General features: G+C 38.7%; 1 protein-coding gene across 3 annotated transcripts in view; it reads right to left on the reverse strand.

Annotated features, from left to right (window-relative positions):
• Positions 1-2,111: 2,111 nt before the first annotated feature.
• The window catches only part of RIC1 (RIC1 partner of RAB6A GEF complex), a 49,380-nt gene continuing 29,454 nt past the window's right edge, over positions 2,112-22,037 (reverse strand). For all 3 annotated transcript variants that reach the window (XM_015848970.3, XM_015848971.3, XM_015848972.3), the window contains exons 8-26: positions 20,980-21,068; positions 19,883-20,027; positions 19,398-19,446; positions 18,910-19,062; positions 18,457-18,660; positions 17,075-17,113; positions 16,736-16,846; positions 15,586-15,675; positions 15,148-15,308; positions 14,025-14,163; positions 11,369-11,485; positions 10,321-11,049; positions 9,905-10,063; positions 9,661-9,794; positions 7,074-7,360; positions 6,122-6,316; positions 5,398-5,575; positions 4,354-4,542; positions 2,112-4,042 (exon numbers count right to left, since the gene is read on the reverse strand). In XM_015848970.3, the coding sequence (XP_015704456.2) occupies positions 3,757-4,042; positions 4,354-4,542; positions 5,398-5,575; positions 6,122-6,316; positions 7,074-7,360; positions 9,661-9,794; positions 9,905-10,063; positions 10,321-11,049; positions 11,369-11,485; positions 14,025-14,163; positions 15,148-15,308; positions 15,586-15,675; positions 16,736-16,846; positions 17,075-17,113; positions 18,457-18,660; positions 18,910-19,062; positions 19,398-19,446; positions 19,883-20,027; positions 20,980-21,068 (3,454 nt within the window). In that variant the 3' untranslated portion in view covers positions 2,112-3,756. The remainder of the gene's footprint in view (positions 4,043-4,353; positions 4,543-5,397; positions 5,576-6,121; positions 6,317-7,073; positions 7,361-9,660; positions 9,795-9,904; positions 10,064-10,320; positions 11,050-11,368; positions 11,486-14,024; positions 14,164-15,147; positions 15,309-15,585; positions 15,676-16,735; positions 16,847-17,074; positions 17,114-18,456; positions 18,661-18,909; positions 19,063-19,397; positions 19,447-19,882; positions 20,028-20,979; positions 21,069-22,037) is intronic.

Consider the following 22,037-nt stretch of genomic DNA (forward strand, 5'->3'; position numbering starts at 1 on the left):
AGAAATGTTGGGATAAGTTCAAGGAGCAGGAGAGTTTCAGGTACTGTACACAAAAACAGACTGTTGAACTGGGTGGAGTTGTTCTGTATTAGCAAAACATGCCTTTAATGTCTGTTCAGTTTAGGTTTAGGAGGCCTGCTGGAAAACACTAATCAAGTAGACAAGATCTAACAAGCCTGTACAAAGCTAACTGTGGCATATGGGACAGAGCTACTGAAGAGTTTGCATGCATGGTAATATTGTTCAGTGCTTTGTTTTTCCTTGGGGTCTGAGTGTGATTTGATGCCCTGCTGAGCATGGTCTGGAAGAAGCTGGCAGGATGACCTGACTTAGAACCTGATAGCATGGAAAACACTGTGGAAAACTACTGTCTCTGATCTTGGACAGGCCTTAAAGGTGTTGGGAACATGGGAATCAGATGGAATGAAACTGAGCACAATTCAATCAATTACCAGAGCTTAATTGATGGTGGAAGGGGATGGAGTTCTGCATCACGAAGAAGGGACAGGGAATGCTGTTGTTTTAGGAAACAGTAGGGAAAACCTCTAAATTGTCCTAAAGGATCTCAAGAGGGCTCCTCATGGGTGGTAACATTGGTAATAGTAGAACTGAAGTGTCTCTATGCCAATGGATGCAATGTGGGTGATAAGCAGGAGGATGACTAGAAGCTAACTGTGAAGACAGAGGCATGGGGGCATGATTCATATTGCTGGAGCATGATGACAGGGCTACAAGCTTTTTAGAGGATAGGGGCAGGGAAGTTGCCCCATGTTATGGAGGGGCTGGAGTGCAAAGAGCTGCCTCAGAAATAGTCACAATTAGTTTGAGAGCTTGTGAGTGATGATCAGGGACCAGACCAGAAGGGTATCTGGTGTTTGGAGTCTGCTACAAGCACTAGATTCCTCCTTAACTCTGAGCTGTAAGAAAAAAAACTCTGATCTGTCTTTCAGGACGGGGCAAGGGGTGGCTAGAGGAAGGGCTGGTCCATGCTGCATGCAGCCCATGTGCTGACATGGCTGCATAGTCTGCATAAACAAGGTGAGACTCAACCTGCTAAAATGGCTTTTTTCCCCCATCTAATTGGAGGTGATAGCTCTCACTTGCATACGACTAAACCTCTGGTGGTGGGTTAACCTCATCTGGCTGCCAAGCTGCTTGCACTGCCCCTCCTCAAGCAGGGCAGGGAGAGACTGTATGATGAAATAGCTTCAGGATTGGAATGAGGACAGGGAGATAATCTACCATCACAGGCAAGAAACAGACCTGACCTAGGGAAAACATTTAATTTATGGCCAATCTGAAATTAAAGTAGGTTGATGAGAAAGGGATAGGACTGAAAATACCTTTCTTCCACCCCCACCTTCTTCCCAGGCTCAGCTTTACACCTGCACATTCCCAAGTTTTCTACTTCCCTCCCTCCTGGCAGTGCACACAGGGCTGGGGAAGTCGCTGCTGCTCCTTCCACATCGTGGTTATCTCCTTTTTCAGTGTGGGGTCCCTCCCACAGGGTTTCACTCTTCATGAACCACTTCAGTGCAGTCCTCCTCTTCACTGGTTAGTCCTTCAGGAAAAGGCTGCTCCATCATCTACTCCACTACACCTGTGCTGTCCCACCCAGGTGAGCTTACACCCAGCAGGGGCTCTCCACATGCTGCAGTATTTAACTTAGAAGCCTGATATTATCCTGTAGAACAAACAACTCTGCAACACAGCTATTCTATATTATATAGCACATTACCACAATGTTTGTCAGGCATTTGTCAGGGATCACTGCCATTAGCTTGAAGTGCGATTTTCCACAGGAGTAACTGCAGGTAAAGTTGAATGCATTTGTCTTTTAATCACAGTATAACAGCAGTGGAATTTAAATACAAAATTAGCACGTAGTTTGCATAGAGATAATTACTACCAGAGAAGTACAAACTTCTGAAATTCCACAACTAGATTTAACTGCTAAACAACAGCAGCACAGCAGTAAGAATTTTAATATCAAGAATTGTCATATATCAATTAACGTGTTTGTTTGCTTGTACAGATCCAAACCTGAACAGCAGAAAGATGATAAGGTTTGGGCTTGGCCTGCAGCATTACCACAGAATCACAGAAAAATATTAACTTGAAGCACAGGTTTTATTTGTTTTAACATGAAAACTTAGAAATTAAATAGGTTTTTCCATAAACAAAACAAAACAAAAAAGCCTTCTAAATATCCCCTTAGAACAACAGTGGATTCTGATGTCAGATCACAACAGGCTTGTAGGTCCTAAATTGGAAAGAAGGAAGTATGACAGACGTTGCCTATAACCAGTAACTATGATGCAGACTAAACTTAATGCTTGGGCTCCTGAAGTGGACTTCTTTGCTGTAACTTTGATATTAGTTTCAACTCGTAGGTGAAGATTCAAGCTCCATTCGCTAAATCTCCACCTTTCCAGGTAATACTGTTATTGCACTTGTACTGGTTGTACTGGCTTAGTAAAGCCACTGTAAAGCAACCATTTAATGTTTTACATTTTAAAGCACTTGATCTTATCTGCAAAGGAAAGAGAGGCAATGAAACCACAATTTATTTCAACTTAAATGTGAATGCTGTTAGTTTTCAGGGTTTAAAGGGATGTGCACTTAGTAACTACACTACGAAAGCAACAGGTGCTGCAACTACCCTATGATGGCTTGTTTGGTCCATGTCAGTAATCAAGTGATGTTATAAAAAATAAACTAGTTTATTTTGTATAAAATGAGCAATGTTGCATTTTTGTTCAGATTGCACAGTACAAAGAAGCTAATATCTAAATTAATACTGTTACAGGTAGTTATTACATAGGGACAGCAGCTAGAAAAAATAAGTACCTCAAAGCAACAGACTTCTGCAGCCAGCTTTTCATAACATTGTATGAAAGTTAAATAAGTCTTAGTTACAAGAATGCATATTATAAAATGCTTGAAAAAATGTCTAAGTATGAGCTTTTAAACTGATTTCTCATAGCTAGAGTATATGATGAATATTTACATTTAAAAAAATCCATTTTTCAGAAAAGAATTTACAATGAAATAAATAACCTTCAGCAATCCCTTAAACCCAAGTATAAGATCTGTAAGTGGCAGTAAAACAACAAAAAAAAGCCACCTTGTGTCTCTGCTCGGTCAGTAAAGTATGCTTCATCCAGAAAGAAGTGCAACTCTGCTTTGACTTTACTAGGAATCTAGAAACATGCACAATACATATTGGGTACCTTCAAATATGGTACAGCCTTGAATATTTGTACAAGAGTATTCACAAAAAACATACAATATATTTTACACTCCTTTCATACAAAATATTGATATTAAACCCATTTGCATTGATCAGACATTTCTTAGGCAGGCGAGGTGGGAAGGAGAATAACTTTCAGATCTAAGCTCCTCTTTACCTTTTAAACTCAAGTAAAAAGCACTGTAGTAGCATCTCCAGAACGTGTCTGTGCTGTAGCGGGCCTTATGGACATTAGCTGAACCTGTCTATGTGTGCGTCCACTGTCTCTCAGCACTGTTAGGTATCAAAACCCAGAGCTCCAGTCTGAAGACTGCATTTAAAAAAGAAAAGAAAATCTGCCTTCTGACATTACCAGATGAAACTGCTCCTTAGTTACGTTATCCCCAATTTACATTTGAAAGATTAAATATAAAAGAGAAATCCTACTCCAAAACATGGAAGCATGTCTAGAGCTGCTTTGCTTCCTTTCACACCTGATGTTTGGGATGTAGTTCATTTTTCACTTAAGACACAGTGCAGTCATAACTGCCCTCTTGAAATGATTCCTCATCCTCAGTCTTGGACTTGTCCTCTTCATGCCTGCTAGCACTGCTATTGCCAGCATCACTCTGAGGGTTAGTGCCATGGCTAGACGAAGTCCTGCTCTCCTCAGCTCTGATGTTTGCTTGTTCTGTAACCTTAGAGGGATTCACTGGCTGAAAAGCTTCAGGCTGCACTTGCTCTTCTGCTATTTCACTCAGCTTCTGGATCTGCGGTTTGATGACATTTAGAAATGGCTTGTACCCAGGGCTAGAAAAATAATGGTAAGGGAAACCTTGAGTTAATAAAGTTAATTATACTACTTCTGCCAAACGCCTAATAAGCATTCATTAGGAGATGTTGAGTATAAAAGGTTATCTTCTAGCACTCTTCGTGTACAGAACCCATAAAAGGTTGACTCCAACTCCATCAAGTGACTATCCATAAAGTTCTTGCAAAAGTGTTTTAAAATAATTGCTTATCTAAGGCTAAGATGACCCCAACTTATTTTTTTAGGCAACTTACTGAGTAACCAAGTATCCATAACTGGAATGGAAATCAAGACAGAAAATAACACTTACCAATCTGTAGATGCCCATTTGTCAACAGCATATAGGCCAGTCTTGATATTCTGACAGATTTCCCCATCAATGTCAGAGGACTGCATTATACTGAAAACCTGGTTGATTACTGAAGACTCTCTGAGGATAAGACCTATGATAATACACCAATCCAAACATCCTGCTTCCATGAAGATATGTAGCAAGTACCTATATGAAGAAAAGCATCCCACTGAATTGTTTTCACAGAATCACCAAGGTTGGGAAAGACTTCCAAGATCATCCAGTTCAACCATCTACCTACCACCAATATTTCCCCATTAAACCATGTCCCTCAGTACAACATCTAAATGTTTCTTGAACGCTTCCAGGGGCAGTGACTCAGTCACCTCCCTGGGCAGCCCATTCCAGCAACTGACCACTCTGTCTGCAAAGAAATTTTTCCTAATAGCCAACCTCAGTGTGCAACTTGAGGCCTTTAGTCTGACCATTAGTTATGTGGGAGAAAAGGCCAACACCCAGCTCTCCACAACCTCCTTTCAGGTAGTTGTAGAGAGCAATAAGGTCACTCCTGAGCCTACTCTTCTCTGGACTGAGCAATCAGTTCCCTCAGGCACTCTTAATAAGACTTAGGTTTCACAGCCCTTCTCTGGACACACTGCAGGGCCTCTCTGTCTTTCTTACAGTGAGGAGCCCAAATACTTGAGGTGTGGTCTCACCAGAGCTGAGTACAGGAAGATAATTGCCTCCATGCTCCTACTGGCAAGACTATTTCTGATACAAGCCAGCATGCCATTGGTTGCCTGGACATACGGCTCACATTTATCCAAGCATCAACCAACACCCCTACATCCATTTCTCCCACAGTCTTCCAGCTACTCTACCTCAAGCCTGTAGCACTGCCTGAGACTGTTGTGGCCAAAGCGCAGTACTTGGCATTTGGTCTTGTTGAACTTTGTACCCCTCAAAATCCTGGCATGTGAGTCTATAGATGGTGTTTCTTTCTCGTAATGCTGGTTACTACTATTCATTTCTTGTTTCAAGTGCAGTGAGTATTTAACTTACCTCAGCTGAACTTGTGACTTGTGTGGCCCTTTACTAGCCAGTTCTAGAGAAAGATGTTCAAGCTCTGACTGTGTTAGACTTGGACTGGAGAAGTTTTCATCCACCATGGTCCAGTCACCATCCACCATTGAACTTGTTTCAGTCAGGTCTGTTGCTGAACCAATGCTGCATTCGTCACCTACCAAAAACATTCACAAATTAAGACTCAGTATTTCTGAACCACTCCCTACCGAAACTGCTCAATTATTGAGTAATTGCAAACCACTGTTTTAGTTATTTATGAAACTATTACTAGAATTCACCTGTCAATATTTAGAGATTACTGATTTAACTTCTGTTTAAACCGAAGTGTTTCAAAATGCTTATCAAAGTCCACTGAACTCAAAGGTGTTCATCCAGACCAGCATCAGACAGCAGCACAAGATGGTGCAATAGAAAAATATTTTTTCTTCTCATTTAATATCTGCTATATACTTTATTTTTTTTTAGAATTACACAATTTTTACTTTACTTTTCTAAAAGTTGTGGGAAAAAATAAAAGAAACTATATCAGGCTAATTGTCTTTATTTTTCATTATGTTCTCTTCCTCCTCCCCACAGCCCAACATTACTTCAGCAGCTGTGAGAAGCAACAATACAGCCATCACATACAAATACTAGAATGTAGGCACAATACTTCCAGGTGCATTTTTCCAGTAAGCAAACAGAAGGAAGTGTGACTAACCTTTACTTAGCAAAGGAGAAAGGAACGCATCTTGCATGTGTGGTCCATGGGATGAGGCTGTGTCCATCTCCCTCTGAGAGGAGCCGATAGTGCCAAGCCAGCTGCGACTCCGAGGTGTGTTTGAAACCCCTGTGTCCATTTCCATACTTACAAAGGTATCTGCTGACTGAGATTTTATCAGCTGCTCTCCCATAGCTGAAATAAAATAAAGAAAAAAAGTCATGTAATCATCAAAAAGAATCACTGTACAGTTCTCTTCAGGTACTTCAGGAAGCTGTAAGTTGCAACTAAATCAATGCTCAATTTGTTGAGCTCAACAAAGTCAAAGGAATATAGCAAAAGTTCAGATATTTCAAAAATTTCTCATCAGCTATTTATACCTGCACTGCCATAAAAGAACCATCAGCTAATACAGTAATAGCAACAACAGAACTAAATAATGGTGCTGCTACTACCAGGAAGACAAATATTTGGTAGTGAATATCAACTCTGCTGTATCAAGGTAAACCAGTGTATTGAGAGTAACAATGCAAAGGTTTACAGAAAGCTTTCAAACTTCTAGTCCTCTACAAGATAGAAAATTTTATAGGTGAGGTTTTTGTATTTTTTTAATACATAATAATTAAATTCTCATCAAAAAACTATATAAAAATGTCTATTTTCATAATGTTATGTAGCAGTTACACATCAGCAAGCAATATCTCAGTCCAACTTATTATCTGCACAAGTGATACCCATTCCAGTGCAGCCAAGAAACCTCAGTAACAGACCATAGAAGGGATGAGGTCTATGCTAAACAAAATCCCTTCAGAAAATATGCCCTGTGTGAGCAAGCTACACAGGTGATAAGTCTCAGCCAGTTTGCTTGGATGAACTGAAGGAGATATTCAAACTGATGGAAGTAGGACTGCAGAAAAGAACCTAATCCAAATCAACCCATATGTTACAGCACCTGTCTTGTACTTTCCATTCTTGAACGGTGAATTAATAGATGAAGCTGGCATGACTGGAAGTGGCCAGAGGAAATCCTTGTGTAGCTTTTTCAAAGCACTAACAAAGTCTTCCACACGGGCAGCTCTGGCTCGCTCCTTGCACAGCCAGCCAATGAGCTCAAAGCCCAACTGTGCAGCAAAACAACCAAGGTCCTTCAGCTTGATTTCTTCTAGCAGGCGCCGGGCATGTCGCCAGAGCATCATGTCAATGTACATATTCTCAGCACAGTCACTGTCTTTACTCCACCTATGGACAAAACAGACAACAGTCAAGTGAAACACTGAACTGAGTTGTATGGACTGTTGGCCACTGCTGCAATACAAGTGGAGCAGTTTTCCATATACCAAAAAGAACAGCTTCCAACATTCCTTCCTGCCTTATATTCTCCAAAAGAATATAAGTGGGATCACTGCCACAATAGGTAAAGTGAAATAACCAAAGGAGATTGCAACTGCAGCACCTGTAGAACACCAAACCATAAGCAATACAATACAATAAATAAATACAAAAAGCAGATGACATTGCAAAGTAACTTCTGAGAAACAATTTTAGAGAAAATTCAAGCATTAGTAACAGAATCACAGAATGCCTTGGGTTGGAAGGGGCACACTGTCAACTCATGTTCAGCCAAGCATCGACCAACATCCCCAGGTCCCTTTCCTCTTCACAGTCATCCAGCCACTCAGCCCCAAGCCTATAGCACTGCATGGGGTTATTGTGGCCAAAGTGCAGGACCTGGCATTTGGCATTGCTGAACCTCATCCCATTCACCTCAGCCCAACAATCCAGCTTATCCAGATCCCTCTGAAGGGCCTCCCTACCCTCAGGCAGGTTGACCTCCTCCCAACTTGGTGTCATCTGCAAACTTACTAAGGGTACACTCAATCCCCTCATATAGGTCATCAATAAAGATATTAAACAAAATGGGACAAAGTACCAACCCCTGGGGGACACTCCTTGTAACAGGTTGTCAGCTGGACTTAACTCCATTAACCAATACCTGCTGGGCATGACCCTCTAGCCAGTTCCTTACCCAAAGAAGGGTATACCTGTCCAGGCCACGGGCATCCAGTTTCCCCATGAAAATACTGTGAGAGACTGTGTCAAAGGCTTTTCTGAAGTCTAGGTAGACTACATCAACAGCTATTCCCTCATCTACCAGTCTGGTCACCCAGTCGTAGAAGAAAATGTGGTTGGTCAAGCACGACCTGCCTTTCATGAACCTGTGGCTGTCTGGGGCTGATCCTCTGGACACCACACACATGTTGTGAGATCACACGCAAGATGATTTGTTCCATAACTTTCCCTGGTACTGAGGTCAGGCTGACAGACCTGTAGTTCCCTGGATCCTCCTTACGGCTCTTGTAGATGAGAGTCACATCAGCAAGTCTCCAATCCCCTGGGACCTCTCCAGTTAACCAGGAGTGCTGGTAGATGGCGGAGAGCGGCTCAGCAATCACCCCCACCAGCTCCCTCAGCACCCAAGGGTGGAGTCTGTCCAGTCCCATGGACTTGTGGCAGTCCAGGTGGAGGAGGAGCTCTTTAACTGTCTCCACCTGAATCACTGGGGGTGTATTCAGCATTGCATCCCGGTCATTCAGATCAGGGCACAAAGTGCCCTGAGGATAACTGGTCTGCCCATTAAAGGTAGTTGTAAAGAAGGCATTGAGGACCTCAGCCTTCTCCTTATTCCCAGTGGCCACATTCCCCGCTGCATCAAGTAAGGGTTGGATATTTTCCTTGGTTCTCCTCTTTTCCTTGATATATTTGTAAAAGGATTGTTTTATTCTGTTTTACTGTTGTGGCCAATCTAAATTCGAGTCGGGCTTTTGCTTTCCTAACTTCCTCCCTGCATACCATAGCAACTCCCTTGTAATCTCCCCATGTAGCCTGTTCCTCCTCCCAGAGGACATAGACTCTCTTTTTCTCAACAACAGCTCCCAGTTCATCCACACTTGTCTTCTTCCCCTATGGTTTGCCTTACAGCATTCAGGGCCAGCCTGTTCTTGTGCCTTCAAGATTTCCATATTGAGGAGCACGTCTTCCTTAAAAATAGGAGTGATGTTTCCTTTTTTTCTGTCATCTAGGATTTCAGCTGTCAGTCACGACTTTTCATATATGATGGAATGTGGCTTGGCAACCACATCTGTCAGCTCCTTTAGGACCCTGGGATGCAAATCATTCAGCCCCAATGGAGTTGTGCAAGTTCAGTTTCATGAGGTGGTCTCTGACTTGCTCTGCTCTTACAGTCAGGGATTTTGCAACTCTGACCCCCACCTAATGGTTCAGGGATGTGAGAGGTTTGAGAAGCGTGACTGTCAGTGAAGACTCAGACTAAGCTTGTGGAGGACCTCAGGCTTCTCCATGTTTGTTTTTGTGAGAGAACATAAGTGAGGCACAAGCATTACAAGAGTCTAGAAACAACAAATACAGAATGCTGTGGAGGGAGATAATGACAAATTTAGCTCTAGCATGCAATACCATAGCTTAAACTGGGAAGAGAGCTAGTACATTACCTAGCAAAGTAGGGAAGGAGAAGACATTACCTTTTTCCTGATGGGCCAGATGGCATACTCAGTGTTTTTGTCAAGTTAAATTTGCCATGGAGATTCTCTGCTGATTGGGATAAACTAATGCTGCGATGTCTGAAGAATTCAAAGCCACTACTTGAACTAGGTTCCTAAAACCAAGAAAACCCAAACTTACTATCAATTGAGTAAACATACTGCATAACAGCAAGATAGATCATGGAAAATTTGATTTACAGTATTTACTGTTTTCACAACAAACCTGAGTTGTTGGTGTAGCTGGAGGTGTCTCTGTTTCTCCAGAACCAATGGCTTTAAGAAATCTGATCATATGACGACAAAGATCCCACTTTCCCTGCTCTAAGGCAGTGTTAAACAGGAGAGTAGCATGTTGTCTACTAACTGCTGGAACTTCCATATTCTGCAAATAAAAAAGAATAATTAAGTCATTTGTGTTTGCCACTGACAAGAAAAGGTATTAAGTCAAACCTTATGTCACATTCAAAAATAACAGAAATTAGAAGATTTTGCTTTTTTGTAATAGTAAGCTAACAACTCACATTGCCCAATATTCTGATATTCATTATCACTGAACTTAAAATTTGTTTAGCATAAATAACTTCGGCATGAAGATTTTTTTTAAAAATAATACAGTTGCAATACAGAGCATACCATTACCTGTAGGATAATGAGATAAGAGGCAGCTGTGTCCAAGTCTTGGGCCATTAAGCACTCTTCAAATAAGTCCTTTGGGTTTCCAACAGCAGCAAAAAGATAATTCCAGAGAGCATACTCTGTCTTCCTAGCACAATGAACAACTGTCTGCAGGAAGAGGGGGAACTCTGTAATGAATTTTGCCACAGTGGGAAGCAGAGGGTCGGGAATGGGTTCCCGCGAGGTAGCTTCTTCTTCCAGCACTTCATGAAGCATCAGTTCTAGTACATGAGGAAAGTATGGTAACGTGGCACAGGAGTGAGCCAAAAGCAAGGCTTGTTCACCAAGGTTCCTAACCAAGAGCTGGCGTAAGATGTGATGGAGGTAGATCTGAGAGGTTCTCTCAACAATAGAGAAAGGAAAGAGAACCTCCAAGTGTTCTCTAGCACTGGTTTGAGTGTATAAACAGTCATAGAGCACAGTGTCATTAACAGCACCAAGAACCAAGGCATCTTCAAACAAAACAGCCAGTGGGTATATGTTGATGTGGAAAGGCAGCATGATCCGTCTTGACAGAAAGGAATGTGGCTTTCGATGATCTCTGGGAAAGAGGGGAAGCCAGACTTTCATACCTGCCCCACCACAGCTGAGCCAAAGGGCTTCCAATAAGTGGCGCTTATGTTTGTTGATCCTGCAAGTAGTCCATACATTTTCAACAGACTGGGCTAGTACAACTGGAGCACAAAAAGGCAGCTAAAAAAGAAAAATCAACAACAACAAAAAACACATCAAACAAATTATTCTTTGTTTTTAAACCTTCAGAGGAGCTGTTCTTTTAGCCAAGAGTTTTATCTCTCTGCAAAGCACCTGAGAAAACACTACCTTGTAAGCACTACCTTGTACCAGGAAAGCAGTTATTTATTTCCAGATAATAATTAATCCTGGAAAATTATATGTTTCTTTTCATAAATATCTACTCCGCATTTTAAATTCCTGAACCACACTCAATCACAACTTCTCCAGTCATTGTCATCTTTGAAGCCATCACAACATTTAACTTATGCTTACTCACATGCTTCCTTTGATTAGGATTACTGTCCTTGTCACGTATCTGAGGACCAGATCGATCCCTTTGCAACATAATGAGTTGTCCTGCTAAGTTTAGCATAATACTTTCAGCTTCACAAGCCTAAGGATAAATAAGTGTTATGGAAATTACATTAGTAAAAAAAACCAACACAAAACTACAAGATTTTTGCATACGTAACCACAACATAATCCCAGAATAAGAACAATAAATTGACCGCACTGTCTCTGCAAGAAAAGCTCACAGTTATTATCCATAAATTTTAAGATACTACATTTTCTGTTACTCTCTAAGACAAGTTCTGCCCATAAAGGGGAGCTGCACAGAGTTCTCAGCTTATGCTTTTCTGGTAAAAACAAAAAAACAATAAAAAACAACAAAAACCCAACAAACCCAAACCTATCCAACCTGTTCCGAGGACTTTTACCTGCTCGAAGTAACATGTATAAACAGGGCATGTCTGAACTTCACACACTGCCTTCCATAGCCATTTTACAACATGAGTTGACATGTTACAAGATAAGATGCTGTGTAAACTTGCAAGACATTAGTTACATAGCTGCAACTATGTTAAATGAACTGCCAGCTCCCTGTAAACTTAGAGCCTTGTTCACACATGCCCACAACTGACCTGAAACTTCATGATGCAGGTGTATTTACATAATGCTTAATCTGAATTGCACAATATTTTAATTTAAACAAAATTTCACACAATAATTCCACATATGTGCATTATATTTATAAATATACACATACACATGCTGGCTTCACAATCATTAGCCATGAGACTGTTTTCAAGATACTCAAGATGCTCTTGGATGCCTTCCTGCTCAACCTACTGCAGGGAAACAACTTTAACAGGGAGAGACTGGCTTTGATGATCTTCAGAGGTCCCTTCCAAGCCCTATGATTCTGATTCTATACTGTAAGCTGCAAAATTGGAATTGGAATAACACTTGTGTATATATATATATACATATGATGTTAATTTATAATTCCAAAAGAAATAAAAAAATTTTCAAGGAATGTTTTGTTAGAATTTTATATCCCTTATTTTAGCCTTCAGACACGTGTCTAGGTACACAACCTTTCAAGGAACAGTTTCATTTGTTGTTTTATTTATCTGTTTAAATCCCCTTTCAGCCCAAATGAATTCACCTGATCCATACAGAGCTGATAAAGTATGCCTCAGTGCAGAACTGAAGCAGAACTGAATACCTACAGACTCATTTATACAGTTCTTGTGCAAAAAGAGTAATTACTGGGTATTTTGTTTATTAGATCCATTCCATGTGTTTGTTACTGCCTAAAATTAAGAAGGTCTTTCTCCAGCCAAGCCCATGGAGACAGGAAATCCATCAGTACTCCAAGAAATTTGAAGCATGAAGAATTAAGGTCACTAATGAGTGACAACACTGAAAAGCGTGATGTTACATCAGGCTTACTGCTTTGTTTAAAGGGCAGCATAATATTATATTCAGCGCAAACATTAATGATTATCTTTCAGTCACTACCAATGTACGATATTTATGTAAGTAGATAGTGTTGTGTAACTACTGGCTTGACAGCTTTTGTTTGGCAGTCTGGGCTATTTAAATCTGATCACTTGATTATGCATGCTACTATGTCCTTTCAGGACTTAACAGAGAAGAGGTAAGGCTAACAGTGAAACATCATTTTGGAACATGAAACCATCAGAGTAAGCAAGCATCTGTAACATCTGCCTACTAGGAAAGCATGCAGTTGCAGGAGTGACAGTTTGAAGACCATGAGCTCTTAGGAAGAAAAGGCATAAATTCAGTATGAAGTTACATTTAAAATAGTAGCAGTCCTCGAAAAAATATCAATACCTTTTCCTCAAAATTAAGAAATGCTAGAGGTCAGATATTTCATATGTAAGGACACAGGCTCACAGCAAAACAGACTAGGAAATGACAAGCACACTGTCCCTTATGCTCCTGAAGAACACATGGAAGTCTCAGGTTGCATGTTCTGTTTATGGAAGACTACAATAGAATAAGATGAAGTAAACAAAGCCTTCAGATTCTACATCTACAGCAGTATTTCAGTGCCTGCCAGTGGCTTTGGTAAGTGAAGTAAAAGACATATTTTCATATATCTAGAGGTTTACCTCACAGCTAGTCCAACTTTACAACTATCTTAAGGTAACTGCTCTAAGATTACAGGAATTTATACCCCAGATAAACAAATAATTAAGCTTAAATCACAGACAACAAAAATCCAGTTTTTCTTCACACTGTGCTTTTCAGTGGCCATAATAATTTCCTACAGGTAAGACATAGCATCAACCTCACATCTCAGTCAATGTTTATCAGCTCTAGTTTTCAGTATTTAACACAAAACAGAGAAACATACCCCCAGAATTACAGCCAAGTTTAATTTTTCCTCCAAAATTTTCCTCCAAAATTCAGCCCCAAACTTTACAACATGACAAATAAAGGTATGAAAAAGTGGTAAGAGTTTACTCTTTTTTCCTTTCAATTCTCGAAGTATACAAGAAAAGCAAGATAGAAAAAATACACAAGTAATTTTACTATACAGAACCAATTGATCACTTATTTATCAGTCTGTTAACTTCTGAGACTTAAGCTAACAAATCCACGCAACAAATTCTTAGTACCTGCTGAGGCATCTTCAAGCTGATGCCAGTCTCTGTCCTCACAGATGTCAATGTAACAGACACTACAAGGAAGGGATGGGGTATATATCGAGACATGGACACTTCTTGAAGAACCTGGACACTGGCAGTAGGGTTAAGACTGAAATAAAAGGTAACTATTTAGCAATTGTTTTGCAGCATTTTGCACAAAATTAGTTTCTTGAAATAAACCTAATGAAAATAAGCAATTTAACCTTGCAAACAATTTACAGATTAAAATGATGTCTCCTCTTTCTTCCCCTCTAATAAGTTATCTCATAGGTTCACCTATTTGCACTATATAATGTTATAAAATAAGCTTACTAAGCAAGGCTACTATATCTTGACCATTTTGGGTAACAGAACTGTGTGAGTGGATGGAACATGTCATCAGATCCATACTTTAGAATAAGACTCCAGTTACCTTCCAGGTGGTTCGGTCTAAACCAATTAGGTTTTTGTGAAAAAACAACATAGAAAATATTTTCCTCTGCAGTGGGTCAATAGCTTACTTTCTGCTTAAAAAAAAGCTCCCCTGTATTCGACTGAAGTCAAATATACAATGTGGAAGAAAAATCACCTTCTCAGATACTCAAAACCTATTTGGGGACCTCTCTTCTCCAGGATCACTTGGCTTATTCTCTGAAAATATGTCTCTTCATTGCTGCTGCTTTTGCATCAGAAGAGTTCCCCACAACCACACCACAAACCAAACTTTTTTCCTCCTTTGCTTTTCCACCTCCACCCTCACAGATTTCTACCTCTGATGTTAAGAAACAGTCTGGACTGAAAATACTCAGTTCAGTGGGTGTCATTCAGTACCTTCTTCTGTTTATATTCAAGTTACTATCAGGTAGAACATACCACACAACTGTACAGACATAGCCTGTGTACTTCAGCCATTAACTCTGCATCTGTGCATCTGAATATAGCCAGAAAACAAAACTCATGAATTATCAGTTGTGTACAGAGATAACACCTATCCCTCCAACATTACTTTTAATAATGTGATTCAGCAGGTTCTCAAACAACTTTATTTTAAGAATTCACTCAGACTGAGAACAGACTTATGTTACCACAAGAAGTTTTAAATACTAATACTCACCTTTCGTGCCTTCTCTCAATACTGTAAAGGCAAATGGAACAATCTGCTCTGAACAATATTACGATGTCTCGGAAGACACTCAGTAGTAATGTGTTTGCTTGCACTTTGGTGATATGTGCAAATGCATTGTCAAGATTAGATGTTCGCAAGTAGATTCTCAGCTACAAGGAAAACCAGCAGTTTAAGTACAGGTACTGTTTAATTAACAAACTGATAGTAGTTCAACATCCACTTATATTAATTTTACATTATGCTACTACATCTAAACTAGTTAAAGAACAATAGAGCCAAATCTGAAGTACTGAACAAACTTAAGGAATTCCATTCACTAGTTTGGAAAAAAAGAATTAATTGAAATTTTTCACATTTATACTACTGCTTTGGAACAGTTCTGATATACTAAGCAAGATTTATTAACTTTGAAGAAAAATTCCTCACCTCTTCCTGGTGATCATTTAAATTATAACATGCAAGAACAATGAAGTCATTCCACCAAGCTAAGCCACCAGTTACCATCATATTTTGCTCCTGAAAAGGAAAAAAGAAAAAAGGCAAGCAAATGACAAATGCATATATACGTATATGAGGGCAACTCTGAAAGTAATGCCTCCTGCTTTACTATGTTGTCCCACAACATCAGAGGCTGATGTTGATGGGATGGCAGTAGAGACTGAACTTTTCCACCAATATTTCATTGTATTTAGCTGCCAAGTGACAGTCTGACAAAACGGTGTCTAATGTGGAAGTGTGGATGGAGCAGATGCATGGCACCTACTGGCATTCACTGGCACTTGCTGAACATTTCTGGAGACCAACCAGTGGATGTGAGCACGGTGAGATGGTAGGTGGTGAGCCCACCATTAGCAACAGTGGGAATCTCCACAGGTGCATATTTTTATGAGTGCAGTATAAAGGCTCTTGTTCATTGCTGACAAAAACGCATACCTAATGGTGGTGATTATGTTGAAAAACAGTGTTCTGTAGCTGAGACTTTGCTCTACCAAACAGTGCTTTATGCTCTTTGTCTGTTGTAGTTTTGAAATAAGGAGAAATTACTTTCGGAGTGAACTACATACATTCAAAAAATACATACACACATACACATATGTACATTCTGTAGGTAATCTCAAAGACAGACACAATCTACACAAACTTTACTGACAGTGGAAACACAGTTTAAAAAAGCTGTTTGAAAATAATGAAAGTACTGAAGAACCGAACATGAAGGACAAATATCCTACAAAACACAGCTTTCCTTGTCTACTGGCAACCCCCAACTCTTTCAAACCTTTCATCTGGAAAGAATTTATTTGTTTAACATTCGAAGAAGAGCTGCACACAAACTCTCAGACGAGACATAAGGCAGCACCTGACTAAATGTAGTCATGTTTGGAACAGCTCATAATCAGACATGAACAATTACACCGAAACCACAAGATGTTTCAGGCATTTCATTAACAAGATATGAAAAATCAGGGCATCTACAGGCTGATAATCTTAAAAAGATACGTTCAGTTTTCTCTGAGAATCACATTCCAACAAATACAACCTCCCAAGTATTCCCCAATAAGGTTGTATAATCTCTCACCTGGGTAACATTTCCAAACAACTTCCATTTTTTGGTGAGTAAGGAATAATGTGCAAAACCAAACTTGCCAACAACAGCTACATTCTGCCCAAGCTTGTCAATAGCTGAAAACTGGTCAAAAGAAAACAAAACAAACTCAGATATGTCACCATGAAGCAATGAAGGATCGCACAGTTTGTGAAGTATCTTTACGTTTTCTACTTTTAATACCCAACACAGATGTCTTTCCGTAATTTAAAATAATGATTTCATCTTTAAGAACTCATCTAATCAGAAAGAATGGTTATAAGAACCCAATACTTCTAAAGAAAAAAGAACACATTCTTAAAAATCACTCACCCTTATTGGCCAGTTGCTTTCTAGATAAGTACTATGAATCTAAAATAAAAACAAACAAACAAACAAAAATTACCATTTCAAGCTTCAATAAAATAGAGATTAATTTTAACACCTTTGGTGTTGGTACTCCTTTTTTAACCACAATTACTTTTTTCCCCCAATAACACTATGGAATCATAAATGTTAGGCTGTTAAAACAAGAAATACAGAAGTGCGTTAACAACACACCATATGACACCATAGATTAATAACTAACTTCTCCCCCCTTAGTCACTTCTCTTTCATGAGCATCTTTCTTGGAAATGTACACATTTTGATAAACACAGCACTCAGGAAGGATTTCCAGTGTTGACATGAAATTTTTGATCCAATCAAAAATGCAAACCAGGATGATCAAAAGCCTTGTTATGAAAGCACTTCCCTGGGATGCATCAAATTACATCTTTGTCCTGGACTCCTCATGTCACAAGAGACAACGAAGAAACAATCCAAAATCAAACTTCAGTTCTTGGTTTAATACAAGGCAGTTAAGTGCCCTCGGTATGAACTAACTGCTGGTTCTCAGAGGGTTGCTGCTCTCCACAAAAATTCCAAGTTGTCCTAGTTTTCTTCCCACAGAGAATGAGGACTTTGCCCTACCTCAGTATCAGAGTTCAGAAGCTCTATCTAGTCAGTTAAAGTGGAAATTCAACTGTATTCAGAATCTTACCTACATGCTTAGTGTCACATGTGGCTTGATAAGAGCAATTGCTGCTCTATGTGAAAAAATAACATACTGGTACATAATTTTCCAAATAAATTTCTGCAAAACATCTCAAATTCCAGTATGAAAATGATAGATTAGGAGATATTTAATTTTTCTTCTATGACAGAGAAATAAGAATCTGTGCCATTACTACACTTGGAAAGTAATTTCTTCTTCCCAAGCTTTGTTTTGTAAGGTTTGAATTACACAGACAGGTGCCATTTAAGACTACTTGAAATACAGCCAACATCATAAGGCTGTATTCATCAGTTGCATATGCTAAAAGCAATCTGCATAAACATATAAAGAACAGAACTAATCCCTTAAGGATTTCTTGCATGTCACATTTAGTCTCTCTCTTAGCACAGGAAAGGAATTAAAACACTTCTTCCCAGGATCAAAAAAATGTTCCGATTTTCTCATTGATTAGACTGCAGATTCATAACCACAAAGTAGAGATGGTCAATATTCCTTTACCATTTGTCAAGAAGCTGTACCCAAGAGAAAGTAAAATAGCAACAATTTTGTACTAAAGAGAAGAAGAAAGTGATGTGTGAGAAGAAGAGTGAGGCAGAGAGGGATGAGACCTGCAAAATTCTAGCAAGCATAGAACACACAGGCAACTAGTAAGAAGTACCTGTACAACATGCCAATGCCGGTGTCCTAGTAAAGTGCTTAAACCCTGAGAATCTAAACTGCCTTCTGAAAATGGAACTCTTTCCCTGGTAGGCTTATGTTCAGAGTATGCAGAAGTATTTCTTGGATTCTGAGCCTGTGTTGCATCCCCACAGTTCAAATACAAACGATCTTCTCCTTGCAGGAGGACTTGCTCCTGGTTACTCTATTAACACAAAACAAAATAAAACAAAATTAACCTTCAGCTCTGTGTAATCTGATCATTGTAATTAACGAATTAAACAACATGAAAGACAGGCATTATGGCAGTTCTCAACCTTCACATCACTTTATAGTGGTAGGCTTTATGTTACATTATTTCAAAGCAGTATTTTTAAACAATTATCCAAAAGACTTTACAATAAGATGACCAATTTAACGAAGAATAACTCAACAAGAAAACAAAACCCCTTACCATACAAGGGTTAACAGTGAGTGCACTCTTGATGAAATGAAACTGCAGAATACCACTTTGGTGAGCTTCATTTTTTGCATCTCTTTCAGACTTGATGTTTTGAGAAGAATTCCCATAAATCACCCACAGATGATACCCTTCTGAACCCCAGGTCTAGATGTAAATAATAATAATTAAAAAACAAAGCAAAACAACAACAAAAAACCAACACAAGAAAAGCACTCATTCTTACAAGCAACATCAAAAATAAGGCTTTGCATACATACTTCATTATCAAGTATAACAGATGAAAAAAAATATCAGCTGTCCCCCCTTCTCTCAAAGAAACATTTGCATAAGGAAGAACAGTATACACACCTCATTCATTAAGTGTAATAATGCTAAAGAAAGCCAGTTCACTTTTCTGAAAGCTGCTTTACTACAAATAATTAAAAAAAAATAAATCAACAGGCATCCACCTCCGACAGTATTTTTACATTCATACTTACCATAGAACTGATCTTAAGAGGGTCCTTTTTGGTACCATCAGACTGATACCTTAAAAACAGAACAAAAAGTTTGAGATTGGAACTACTTTATCAAAATAAGAAATAATCTTATCTTTGTATTGCCATATGATTCTGTATTTACATCCATCTTCAGCTATAAAGCCTAAAAGATAAAGTGATGTTAAGTGACTCAAGTAAATGTAACACTGTGGAGTGTTAGCCAATGTCCTTGGTGCTATATGGGCACCAAGGGAATTTTAACAGTGTTTGTCTGCCAAAGTCTATCTTTAGCAGAATTAGCTTTCATGGGCAGAAAGATCACTTCAAAACTCCTAAATAACAATCAACAACTTTCATAGGTAAGGAATTATATAAAAGCAAAGGATCAAAAACTAAGATGATGTATTAGATTCTCATTATCTTAATTAGACAAATGAAGTGTTCTAAAATGATATTTTACAATTTAATGAGAGGAAGATACTCACGCAAAATCACCTCCTAAAGTACAAATAAGCTGAGCACCAAAAACACTCCATAAGGACAAGCCTCCACATTCCCAGGTCACCATGACAACACAGCTATCAGGTGACCACCTGATTAGCTTAACAGGCCCTGTTTTATTCCAAATATCTGATAAAAAACAGACAGCAAAATATCATGTGAAAAAATGCCATGTTCTCCAACTGCTTTCATCTTAAAAGTAGAAACCAGAACACAGAGAAATAAGTACTTGATTTTTCAGTAACTCTTCACTGCATTCATCCACTTGAATTAAAAACACATTAAGAATTAACATTTTCTTTCAAATAAATTTTGGTTCGAATAGAAAACTAAGAATACGTGAAAACAGGCCAGAAACACACCATGCCATAACAATCATATAATTGCAGTTTTGGTAAGATGGTTTTCAGGGAAAAAAATATCTTATAGCCGGTCTTGAAACTTCTTCCCCTGGCACATCACATGAATGTGAAACTCTTATTTACCTATTTATTTTTTTTGTTGTTGTTATTTACAGGCATGCACAGTTCAAGGCATAACCCATCCCTTTTTATGTTCCTCACTTCTAAGCCTACACTAAAAACTGGGTTTTTGTTCACGGCAGTTTTGGCAGGGGACTGCTGGATTACACAATAAAATATTTTCTGTAATCTTAGGACTCTGCATGCCAGTTTTTTCAAGTTAACTCCTGCCTCTTTTGTTACATTCGTTACCAGTTTTGACAATAATCTCTCATTTTCTTAGCAAGTAATGGAAAAGTGACATGTGTGAACCATCAAGTCCTGAAGCACTTCAAAAGACACAGCATGACAGCAGCACGATCTGTCAGCTATAGATTCACTCTACATCAAAAAACTCACATATGAAACACCCAAAACTCAATTAGAAGCAAGCAGCAAAAAGAGTAAGTACACAAGAGTAATTCAGTATGCATGTGCAAGAGTAGCAACTAATGACATCAGTTGTGACAGAAAATAACATATTTTAACTAGTTAAAAATATGGGTTTTTTTGGTTTTTTTTGTTTTTTTCCCCAGTACCCAAAAAACAGCTGGAAAATGCAAGCAATAAAATTATCTCACCTGGATATTGTTTTGGTGTTAGCTCCAACTTATGAGAAAATTGCATGGCTCCAGTGGTGGTATCTATTGTATAAACCTGCACAGAGCCACTGGAAGAAATTACAGACACTTCAGACTACAATCCATTTTAACTTCTCATCAATTTCAAGATGTTAATAAAAGGGTTACGCCTTAATTTTCATACATAACTCTGTTTTCTCACTAACTCAACTCATCCAGATACAAAAGAACAACTTATTTACAAACTTGTTGCACAGTACGTAGGATAGACATACCATGTCAAGTTACACTTATACATACATTTCAAGGACCAGGAAAAAAAAAGTTTTACTATTAATACAGGAAGACTTTTTAATTCTCTAAACATATGTGTAGATATGAACCACACATTTTTATGGCTTCCAACTGCATTGCAAACTGTAGGAGTAAATTCCATTTTTACCTGGTGCCAAGGTTTCAGGGTTTCATCAGGAGTGCAGCAGTGAAAACTATGACCTACGTATTACAGTAACTGTTCTTGAAAGGCAAATGCCAACACACACAGTGTTATCATTGCTGCTAGAAGAACACTACTTGATAAGACATTTGACAACCTATATGATCACAGTCATAAAATACTATGAAAAAAAACCACCTTTTTAAAAAAACTGCATTCTACACCATCTATAACACTGTTATATAGGAAGAACTGTAGTTCCTCATATATTAAAAAAAAAGTAGTAAATAAAAACCACAACTACATTTTTTAAGTTTTCTAAGTACTCTATATTTAAACAAGCAAGATTTTTCCCAGTCAAAACAGATCATTCTGTCAGTTTGCTACAAAATGCTACTTCTGTTCAACTTTATTACAAATGCTTAAAATTGAGCTTATAATCCTGCTTTGAAATTAACTGGAATTGTAGTACAATTTCAATCCTTACTACTAGTCTAAACACTTTTTCTCTTCAAAACTGGAAAAAAATATCAATTGCAATTCCCGTTCAAGCAGGCCTTCCCTCCTGGATTCTTAATATAATATAATACACTGGGAAGACCAATCATTTTCATGATTAAAC

Source organism: Coturnix japonica, chromosome Z (genome assembly GCF_054131305.1).
Source record: "Coturnix japonica strain WE chromosome Z, WE-NBRP24, whole genome shotgun sequence".
NCBI classification, from domain to species: domain Eukaryota; kingdom Metazoa; phylum Chordata; class Aves; order Galliformes; family Phasianidae; genus Coturnix; species Coturnix japonica.